This window comes from Rhodnius prolixus, unplaced genomic scaffold (assembly GCF_049639745.1).
Source record: "Rhodnius prolixus isolate KJV_2025 unplaced genomic scaffold, Rpr scaffold_5, whole genome shotgun sequence".
NCBI classification, from domain to species: domain Eukaryota; kingdom Metazoa; phylum Arthropoda; class Insecta; order Hemiptera; family Reduviidae; genus Rhodnius; species Rhodnius prolixus.
This window is the reverse complement of record NW_027411624.1, coordinates 17,708,545-17,719,991: the sequence shown is the minus strand read 5'-3', so window position 1 is coordinate 17,719,991 and position 11,447 is coordinate 17,708,545. Positions and strand designations below refer to the sequence as shown.

The following is an 11,447-nucleotide window of genomic DNA, read 5'->3' as shown; positions in this document are numbered from 1 at the left end:
AATTAAAAGTATCCCTAGTATAGTACGGTGGTACTATATGTTATTGAGTGACGAGTACATTTTATTGCAAAAATAATTAAAAAGGAAAGTTTCAGAACAAAATAAATAAGATTAATCTAATTTAAGAATTTGAATCTTCTATCTACTTTGCCACTGAGCTTATAATTTCAAATCAAATTAACCGCTAAAAACTATAAAAAAAAACTTTGAATGCATATCATTCTTTTGTTGCCATAGTAACAACACGCATGGTGTGGTGAGGGGCTTTCCTGTCTACTTGGGTGGTCCGTACTAAATGGCTGTAGTCTGTGTGTGGTCTCGTTTGAAGTTTGTCTTTTGGAATTCGATACAAATGTGCTCCACGGTAAGCTGTATTGTTTTGCATTTTAGTGTTCATTCTATGTTAGCATTGCTCAGATGACATCCTGTACAATCATTCTTCTAAAATGAATTTAAAATATGGAGATTCGGACCCTTTATTTGGTGATGATGCCGTTGGGCTTGTATGCTTTTAATATAGAAAAAGCTCATCAAAAATTTGATGGAAAGCCAATGGAAGGTGGATTCTTTGATAGAATTTCTAATGGAGATCATGAAGGGACATTTCATTTTCAAAATTTAACTAGACACAAGATACAAGATGTTTTCGAACAGGAAAGGAATTTATCGCCTTTCAATCGATTTTCATCATCTTTGTCTGAAGGAAAGGGCAGTTATTGCAAGAGGCCTGCGAAATGTGAACCATTGAACTATACGACCTGCTTAGGAGTTAAATTACCTTACACATGGACTTCTCTGGATCTCGTGGATGGACTTGTTTCTCAGGAACAAGGACAAGTAATTACATTTAATTTTTGTTCTTTAAAAACTATGATATTTAATGAAACCTCTAATTAATGAGATATAACATCCACTTTTAGCATGATTACATTTGCACCTATGTATCTGTTCACTCAAGTATTTTATTTACTTTTTTACCCCAGGAACAATTGAAGGAATGGAGAAGGCTAGTACATATTCCTAAATGTTGGGCAGTGATTCAACCCTTTCTTTGTGCTCTTTATATGCCAAAATGCGACGATCATGGAGTATATTTACCTTCCCAGGTAAATGAGATATTTATCGCCTGACGGTCAGTGACCATAGGCTGTATGTTTTATGAACAATACTTTTTAATTTTTTAAAATTAATTTTATGTAATGAAGTACTTATTAATGAAATAAACAGGTGAATAAACAATATTAAAACTTTTAAGTATAAATATAATTAATATTGTACCAAAATAATCCGTATTATTTTTTCAGGAAATGTGTAAAATTATTATGGGACCATGTCGAATATTGGTTAGTTATGAACCTTGGCCAGCGGTATTCAGATGTGACAATCAAACTAGGTATCCGCCAATGTGTAAGGTAATTTTTTTTTACTATCAGCTTCTGGAAGATTACAATCAAAAGTTAATTAGTGATCTTGTAGGAAGAAGTGGACTAGCTTCATCTACAAGGATCTTGGCGTCTTTGTGGTTATTTCAGACTATCGATTAATTTGTGTATTGACCGCCAAAGCACTCATCCAATTCACTTAGGGCTTTAAAGGTAGTTGAATGTTCAAAATGGATTTCACGTGCCCACAGCGATTTAGCTCATCACCTCACAAAGTCCCTCAATCCCATTCACAAATTAAAACTCACTAATTCTGTACTTAAGGAGTCTCACTAGATATTTTAGATCTTATTGAACAAATTACTCATCAATTTTATACGGTTCTTTTCACAAACAATTGGTATTAGTTTTACCAAATAAACAAATAGTCCCAATTGATTTTGAGGATTTGTTGCTTAATTTTATTTCCCAAGAATGTTCCCCATTTTATCTGCCAAGATACTTGAAGAATTGACTAGGACACTTTCCTTAGCTAGTCTCTCTCTATTTTATGGTAAACTTCGAAAATTTTAACATTAAATTTCGGTCCAAAGAGGTTAAATATTGTACTGTGATTTTATTATTATTAGTTTAAAATAAATTGTGTCTGATATTTTAATGCTGTTTTGTGCAGAACGATGTAAGGGAACTAAAATTCAACACAACTGGTCGGTGTTTAGAGCCGCTAGTGCAGACAGATTTATCTGCATGGTATTATGATGGAGTCGACGGTTGCGGTGTACAATGCCATGACCCAATGTTTACCGACCATCAACGTCAACAAATACACAAACTAGTCGCATGGGGAGCTTCTATTTGTGCACTTTTTAATTTGTTCACAATTGTAAGTATATTCTAGAATTCATTATGCTATATTAGTATATTATATTTGTTATAATGCAATTTCAGTGCATTTGGGGTATGTGGGGGATATAGCAGGTTGTTCTTTTGGGAAAAAAGATTATTTTAGACTATTCAACGTCCTATTCTCTTTAGTGATTAAGTAAAAATATAAAAATGTATTTTTTTCTACATTAAGCATTGCGAATAAATCGTCCAGTGTTCTTTAAAGGTAACGTTCATGATTGATTGGAAGTTCTCCAGTAAATACCCAGCATTAGTGATATTCTACATCAATTTCTGTTTCTTCATTGTATGTGTTGGCTGGTTAGCTCAATTTCTGCCTGGAGGTAGAGAAGATATTGTTTGTAGAAAGGATGGAACATTAAGAACAGCAGAACCAAGGTTAGTGAGTTTACAAGCATAAGAAATAACTATTACTCAAACATTTCTAGTTTTTAAAATTATCATTTTGTTTTCACTGCATTTTACTTTTATTCCATTTCAGTGCTGGTGAAAATTTATCATGTGTAGTGGTCTACGTTATGGTTTACTACTTTCTTATGGCAGGTATTGCATGGTTTGTCATCCTTACATATGCTTGGCATATTAGTTTGCAGGCATTAGGTGAGTTTTCGTAAATTACTAAGTTTTAAATTTTCTTGGAATAAATAATCCAGAAACAAAGTTATTTATTGTTGTTCTTGAAGGTAAAATTCAAGAATGCATGGAAAAGAAAGGTGCCTATTTCCACCTAGTGGCTTGGTCATTGCCACTTGTGCTTACGATCACGACTATGGCATTAGGTGAAATTGATGGTGACGCAGTTACGGGTATCTGTTTTGTCGGCTCAGCAAATAAAGAGTATAGAGCTGGTTTTCTTCTGTTACCTGTTGCAGCAGCCCTTACCGTAGGAACTTATTTTCTTTCCAAAGGTAAGCTCTGGTACGAAAGTACTTCCACTGAAAATATAAACTTAGCTTAAATTTATGACGTTTGGTTGAAAATTTTCGGCCATTTTAAATTTCAATCTCGGTATGCTTAACACATTCTGTCATCTGTTATTGTTCAGTTGTATTTCACATTATCTTATCGGATTTCTGTTATATTTTATTCATGATGCTAATTTCGTACTTTTATTTAAAATGCAGCTTTTTGAAGAAGTTAAGTAAGGTATATATCTTCTTTTAGATTAATTATATTTTCTTAATCGCTAGTTTCAACGATTTGTTAATACTTACCTTACTATTACATAGAATTATGAAACGACAATTACCAATTTACATCACTGCAAATTTGCAATTTTACATCACTGTAAAATTGCTATTTTACATTCATTTGGTACTTATCTTTCCTGAAAAGTTGTATAATAATTTACCTATAAGTTGTTAAAAATAAAAGCAGATAACATTCATAGATTTACACGTCTGATATTTTCTGAGAAAACTAAATAACAAATAACTTTAATCTAACAAATTAAAGGTACTACAAACGGAACACAACTCTTGAATCTCCCATTTACTAGTCCGAATTAGAAACTGCATCCGCCCTGTACAGATACAATATTTTCTTAAGATGCTTAAAAATTGTTTTTTATTACTGTAATTGCAGGATTGGTAACGCTTATTCGCCTGCAAGTAGATTCTAAAGAAATTATTTCTGAACGTGCCAGCAACAAGATAAAAGAAACTATCCTCCGAATGGGAATTTTTTCAGTACTTATTCTTGTATTGGGAGCTACGACTTTTATTTGCCATATTTATCAGTTTAAGAATGCTGATCTTTGGACAAAAAGTTTTAAGATTTATGTTTTGTGAGTAGTAGGTTTAAACTTATATATTTAATTTGAAATTAAACTAAATGTTTTATTATCAAAAATCTTACAAAATTTTTGTTTTTCTTAGATGTAAACTTGGGATAGGTGAGGCAGGCTCCTCTGGTGAATGTAAAATGGGTTCACGTCCTAGTGTAGCCATGCTCCAGCTGCATGTGTTGTCCTTATTTTCTGTTGGAGTATTAATGTCATCTTGGGTTTGGACGCATACAACTTTCAATACTTGGACAACTCTTATTGCAAGGTATAAATAACAGTTCTTCTTTGTAAAGATTATTTATGGTTTAATCTAGCAATATTATTCTATTCAAATTCTTTTTGGTTTGAAACAGTTTTATAGTAATATTAATCGGAGCGTAATAAGTTAATGAATGGTAGTATTCTTTTTAAAGTGCCACTTTAAATTTATTGTTCGTTTACCTGTGCAGTTATTAGTAATAAACTCTAATTTTAGGAAAGTTGGTAAAATATAACTGAGCTATAGCGAAATCGATTAGGTCTTTAACATCTAATTTTTATCCACAATGCAATTGCAGAAGCTTCTCAGCACGTGCATACACAGTGTAGCTTGTAATATTTCTATAACGTTGCCACTCGACAAGCCTCACAATGTTCGCTGCTCTCGAACACAACTAGGCCCTTCCAGGGCTGCGCTTCGTAGAAAAATTATAGAACTAGACTCTTAAATTTTTGTTAACCTCACGCATATAATATTGGTTTTATTAAAAAAGCGCTGCGAGAAAGGAAATTCATCTATTTTTATTGATTTAATTTCACAAATTTTCAGACTGTTGAAGAAAGAAGTGAATCCAGGTAATGAAAAACAAACTAAACCCAAGAAACATAAACTGATCGCCCAAGCCTATTCCAAAAGAAAAAAGTTTAACTCTGACGGTCACATTTCAATTAGTTTCCACAGCAGTCATAAGGATCCTGTTGGTAAGGTTCCTTCTTGTGACAATTTTGTTTTGGTAAAACTTCAAGCGCTTATATTATATTAATTTCAATTATAATTGTGCCTTAAATATAGAATTCTATAATTGCTGTTATGTCATAGGATTAAATATTGAATTGAACAGCGGAGCAACTGGATCAGTTCGTTCAAGCTGGGCTGCAGCTTTGCCTAAACTGTTAACAAGAAGAGGTGCTCTAGTTGCAGCGACAAATTCAAATTCTTCTCTTAGAAGAAATTCAGTTGATTCACAAATCAGCTATAGCGTTAGAAGGTAATTTAATTATTCATCATGGTACATTAATGCCATAATTTTCGTATATAATGGGAATTAACCTTATATTTGCACTTAGGGTATCGGTAGAATCTCGACGTCATTCCGTTGATTCTGCCGTATCTGTAAAAGTGTCTGAAGTTACTCAGACATTAGTGAAGAAAGTTTCGAAACCACGTCATAAAAGTCATCGTAGCAGTAGGGTTAGACGTCATTGTAGAAGTAAAAGTTCCAAAAGAAATAATAGTAATGGTACTGCTAAGCCGCATAGAAACTCGGGATCGGCAAGTTCTAATGACAGCAATATAGCCATGAAGGTTTGTAAACATTTTTTCAATTGTTTGTGAAAATCCTTTATCTTTGGTTTATCTTAATAACTAATTTTTCATAGTACAAGCGCGTGATAAGCTCAGTAGCAAATTAATGTTCATTTATTAGGCAATTTCTTTTTAGTGCAGCTGATTATCAGAGAAAATAAGTGCTGATTTTAAATATCCATCACAGCAAATAGAGATTTGTTCCAATACTTGTCTTAGTTTAGAAGTTAAGTAACAATGATCCTGGAAAGTGAGGATTATGGTTTTGTAAGGTTGTAGTCACAAATTCTGTACTAAGTGGCTTTATTCTAATCCTCACCAGCTTTCTCTTAGTAGGGCCCCCTAGGAAGAAAAAAACTAAAAGCCATCAGTTGGATCTGCGAATTCGACGTCTCAATTAATCAATAGTAGCTCTAATCACTTCATTAAGGGCAACCCTTTATAATAACCAACTAAACTAATAAAAATGTGCCAATTATAATTTGAACATATGCATTGATAATACTTCTTGTTTCACGCTAAATTTTTATGTAGGAGATACCCAGCAAAAATACATTACAGGCGAAATTGGCCTAGTATTTTACAGATACTAGTTATCAACATTGTATTTGAGAATAATTAGGGGTCAAAATATCCATTGGTGGTCGTGGGTTAGCCACTACTTTAGGAATCTTGATGCCCTTCTGGGTTTTCTAGCCTCACAACTCTCAATTCTCTTATTTTATCCAGAGTAAGTTGGATTGAAATTTTATGAATGTGCAAATTCAATTTAATGATCCTAGTATAAGTGATTAAGTTGCCTACATCTCGGAAGAAGATGAAGTGGTGTCTTAAGGAGTCTTTCGAAATCCGTCTAGCTTAAAAGTAGAATATGAACTGATTGTTTTATTCAAATTCTAAGCATACATCAATGTATTTCAGCAGTTACTTATGGCATTGACCGAATCTGGAGGTATAGGCAGCGGTGTCAAATCTACTAGTCGAAATAGTTTAAAAGCATTAGGTTATAGTGGAGTCCCTTGCAAACCAAATACTGCTAGAAGAGATGCTACTGCTGGTCTAGAAGAAGATTTTGCTCAACTTGCTGATCAACTTTTAAAAAGAGGTTCTCCAAATAGTAATTCATCTAGTTCATCGCGTAGCAGTTCTCCAAATGAATTATTTCCTCTTAATAATATTGATAAAGTAAGGAATTTTTACAAAATTTATTCAGTTTTTATCTAATCATAATTTTATTAATTTGCACCACATGATAAGGAAATTCAAACTTGCACTATTTATTATTTCATTGTTTCAGGTTAAAGTCCAAGAATGCACCTAAATCACATTGTTCAGTGATTTAATTAACAATTTTACCTAAGATGTGAATACTTTAATTGTAAATAATTTCATTTTTATGATCATTATTTTTAATTTTGATATTGTGTGTCTGTTCTGTAATTTTTGCAACATTAAATTATTGAAAAGAAACTACCAGAGATGCAGCGCCTACATCTTTGACATGAACAAATTGATTCTCATCAAACTTAACATAACCATTCCTAAAATATATTTCTTCGTTTTTATACCATTCAGTTGTGCTAAAGTCTGGAAAGAAAACGGAGCATTCCTTTTCTGCCGACTGTGAGGAATCTAAATAAGAATGTATTAATTAAATTAACACGAAGTACAAAAAAATAGTTTTTAATAAGTTCCTAACGAATGATAACAAATGCTGACAATAAAAATATTCAATTTTTGTAATAATTAATTATCTTTTTTAATTTTTTACTTGAAGTTAAGGCAAAATGTCAGAATGGTTGAAAATGAACACTAATATTCTTGACCACTGAATTGAAATATGTAAAATTAATTACCAGATCCATGAGTAGCGTTCCTAGTGTTAGAAAGACCGTACTGTCCTCTGATTGAGGAAGGATCTTCAATATGAGCTTCACAGGCTCTAGTAATTCCCATCATATGTCTCCATTTTGTGATGCAGTTTTCACGCGCTAGTAAAAAAGATTCTAAAGGACCGCTAAAAATTGTTTAAAAGAAAATTTAATTACAAATGAACATTATAGGAAAAACTAAAGCAAACAGGTCTAATTCAAATTAAAAAAAGTATTTTCAGTATTGAAATTAATTTTAAAATCGGAGCAGAGACACTCTAAGCACTATAGGTTCCCTCAGGTGAGATGAGTGATATGGCAAATAATGCTGCCAAAAGATTCATCTTAATACCTTGCATCCTTAGCAGAAAATTATTGCAACTATCTTGTTTGGCTCCTTAATGGAATAAAGGCTACTAATCTAGTGATAAAAGGTAATGGAGGTTGAGATATTTGAAGGACCGAGCTTACTGTCAGAGCCCTCAAGGAAGTTTATTATATGAACTTGCAGCAAAAATTTAGGTATGCTTCTGTACCACTAAATGAAGTGATACCAAAAAAGGACCGAGCTTACTGTCAGAGCCCTCAAGGAAGTTTATTATATGAACTTGCAGCAAAAATTTAGGTATGCTTCTGTACCACTAAATGAAGTGATACCAAAAAATTCAAAAATGTTGAAAAATAAGTCAAGAATGCGGAGGTTGTTCCTCTACAAAGAAAGAAATAATCGTATGCTCTCCAATGCTCAGTGAACCCAAGCACACTGTGTTCGTGGGACTAGAGTTTTTGCTTTACTATTTGGATCAATACCAAACTTAAATAATTAGCACAACTGGTAGATGGGAATGTTAGGGGTCTCAGTGGAAGAGTTAGGCAAAGAAACACATAGGAACGCCCAAAACTGTTAACACTTTCCTTTCCAAAAGTTCATCTCCAAAATGTTGCAAAGCAGAGAAGTAAGACGCTAGTTGCATTATTAGGAAACTCCGGAATGCGAGTTCATCCAAATCCGACCAAGGAATCGTTGACTAACGTAGAGCTGAACAGAATACGCGCATGGTAATTTGTGCCTGCCATTTGCACTAAGATCAACTTTAAAATGAGCCCCTGATATAAAACTTTAATAGGTCATGAAAGGTTTCGGATGCCTCAATAATAGGCTGTAGATGAACCTAACAGAAAGAGCCAACATTTCACTTTAGCCAACAACAAAAAACAAAACAAAAAAACAGCACTGCTTTACTGTTAGGAATATAGACATATAATTTTGAAAATGAGGAATAGTTTTGGTTAGCAAGTATGCCTGAAAAGTTTTACGTTAGTTATAAAGCGTCTTTCAAGTATAACGTACCACGTAGATACTTTAAACTATCTCTACGTGATAGAAAGAATACAGAAATGAGATTTCTAAATCAGTTAGAAGGAATTCAATTGAAATAAAGTTTATACACATTCTCATTACCTTGTCATATGCCCAATAAGCCTCGGGTAAAACGGTTTCCCTTCGTGTATTTTATACATACAAGATGCAAGCTCCACGTTTAAAAGACACCTTTTATATCTCAAAATATAGAATTTATTTTTCAATATTTCGTTTTTTATACTCTGGAAATAATTTACACCAAGTTGGAAGATTGACATAATTCTCAATCTCTCTTCACTGCTAATGAAAGAAGTTAATAAATACCTCAACAACTGATGGTGATTTCACTGCATGAGGCTTTATAAGTGCGAGTGTTAATTCTAAACTTTTTGAAGTAACAAACTGCATTTTTTATAATTTCAACTTATAAAGAAAAGACATTATTAGCTAATATAATTTGTTATGGGGAAATATTATTGGAGGCCATCTCTTCTAAGTGGACTATCTCTTTGGAAGTTGGAATAAAAATATAGAAAGAAAACGACAAAACATTGAAACCTTTTCTCACCTTCACTAAAGGCAGAAAAAGATTAGAGGTTACGGACGTTGCAAATTCCAATATGTGTAGTAGTATCGAAACTTTTCTTTCTAAAACTGTCATCGAATATTCGATAATTTTCCCCTAACGAAACTGGTATCGATATTTTTAAATAAGTTGGTATCTTTTCCCCCTAACATTTTGGACCTTCGTTTTCAGTCATGGGAAGCTGTTTTTAGTTGTAAGAAGCATAGTTAAAGTAGATTTCACCATTCAGCATATATTTAAACAGTTCAATCATCGTTGATAATGGATGAAAGTGCAAAATCTGAAAGGAATTCAACAACGGTGTACAACTATGAACAAAGTCAACGATAAAAATCACATTCAGTTTATTACAAATGTTAATGCTTAGTATTTATTTCAAAATCAGCATGTTTTGAGATATTATAAAATAATACTTTACTAATTATAAACCTCAAAATAAAAGAAGGGTTTTAGTGAATTTTTTTTAAATTGTTTACATTTGTTTTAGTGGTTATTATTACTCCATTATTTAAGTCACCAAAATAGCTAACATGTTTTTTATTAGGAAAATTATTTTTTATTGCACAAAAAGTTCTAAAGAAATCCGTCAGAGAGCACAAAATATCCAAAAAGTAAAAAAATAATAATTAGTTCTTAAAAAATGCGTCAGAGAGCGCTACATATCAAGAAAGTAAAAAATAATTAGTTCTTAAAAAATGCGTCAGAGAGCGCAAAGTATTGAAAAGTAAAAAATAAATAATTAGTTCTTGAAAAATCCGTCAGAGGGTGCATAATATCAAAAAATTAATAATTAGTTTAAAAAAAATCCATCATAGAGCGCTACTTATCAGGCTGGTTAAAAACAGTAGTTCCAAAAATAACGACTAGATAGCACTGCTGTAACCTTTCCCTCTATATAAACGTACAACGCAAAGTTTCTTCAGTACGACTCGAGTGATGTAAAGGGGTGTATCGCTCTATTGCTCGTTCACACCAAACATATCTTATCTAGTTTAAAATTTACCTCTCTCTCTTATAAGAATCAGGAATGCATAAGGTGTTAATGTTGGATGAGATATTTTCGCTTATAAAAGTACCACAAACAATATGGGCCTGTCTGTTCTAACATCTTTATCATAAAAATATTTGAAATAATTTCCCACCCTCCCTCCCAGCAAAATTCAATTACTCATATAGTCTGGAAGTACTTTTGCACACTCGACAAGGAAGATTCTTTTTTTTGCATTTTTCTCAACTTAAAACAATTTATTTCAGCTCACTTCCGGTATCATTAATTAACACTTACCTAATGCCATATAATTCCCATAATTCCTTATTTAAAAATCCTCAGAGGAAGAGTAATTAAAAAAAACAAAGAATATTAATAACAAATCAACTTTAATTCAGGTTGTCTCTTCCAGGAAGCGGTACAATCACTGTTTATATTAGCATTTTTCCAAAACCATTCTTCTTTTATCGTCATCGTTATTCAATTAAAATATAATCTAGTTGCGCAATAACCCTTTGCGAGGACAATAAAAACACTTTAGTGTTTGGAGTTATACAACTTATTATGCATTTTCTTTTAAAATATAGTTATTTTAATTTAAAATTCTTAAAAAGATTGGTAATCAAATGTCCAGTGAAAAAAATTTATAAGTTTAAAAAAAATGTCTACATAAATTTTCCTATTTTTCACATAGACTCAATCATTTTAATATATTTGTAAACATTAAAAAAAATATATATTTACGAAATCCGTTTAAAAAAAAAGAAAAAGTGATTACACCCTAAATATTATCAGATAATGATCATTCTCTTTCTAGGAGCTTCTTACTGCTCGCTGACCGGTGATGGAAAGTGTTTCTGTAACGAGAGAACACTATCCGGAGGCCAGCAACAATTAAATAAAACTGTGAACGTCAATAAAAATAAAAAACTATTAATAAAAAAGTGCCTATGTTATCTAGAGGCAATCATTGGCGTAGTTCTAGCTTTCATCGCTAGAAA

At 32.3% G+C, this 11,447-nt stretch overlaps 2 protein-coding genes across 4 annotated transcripts; one reads left to right on the top strand and one right to left on the bottom strand.

Moving 5' to 3' along the window:
- Nucleotides 1-237: 237 nt before the first annotated feature.
- smo (smoothened, frizzled class receptor) lies at nt 238-7,108 on the top strand. Of its 3 annotated transcripts, none has more exons than XM_074136455.1 (14): nt 238-837; nt 984-1,106; nt 1,305-1,412; nt 2,056-2,265; nt 2,494-2,666; nt 2,770-2,888; nt 2,972-3,196; nt 3,873-4,074; nt 4,166-4,339; nt 4,883-5,034; nt 5,153-5,321; nt 5,401-5,638; nt 6,560-6,823; nt 6,936-7,108. In XM_074136455.1, the coding sequence occupies exons 1-14, from the start codon at nt 460-462 to the stop codon at nt 6,957-6,959; spliced, it is 2,559 nt and encodes an 852-aa protein (XP_073992556.1). In that variant the 5' UTR covers nt 238-459; the 3' UTR covers nt 6,960-7,108. The 3 variants fall into 3 exon arrangements, with proteins under 3 accessions (XP_073992556.1, XP_073992555.1, XP_073992554.1); XM_074136454.1 differs by having other exon boundaries at nt 2,482-2,666; nt 6,563-6,823; XM_074136453.1 differs by having other exon boundaries at nt 2,482-2,666.
- On the bottom strand, nt 7,090-9,481 carry LOC141458468 (nucleoside diphosphate kinase 6-like). The gene is made up of 4 exons (XM_074136467.1): nt 9,197-9,481; nt 8,972-9,114; nt 7,495-7,655; nt 7,090-7,270 (listed from the first exon to the last, which is right to left on the bottom strand). The coding sequence occupies exons 1-4, from the start codon at nt 9,278-9,280 to the stop codon at nt 7,095-7,097; spliced, it is 564 nt and encodes a 187-aa protein (XP_073992568.1). The 5' UTR covers nt 9,281-9,481; the 3' UTR covers nt 7,090-7,094.
- Between the last annotated feature and the right edge of the window lie 1,966 nt (nt 9,482-11,447).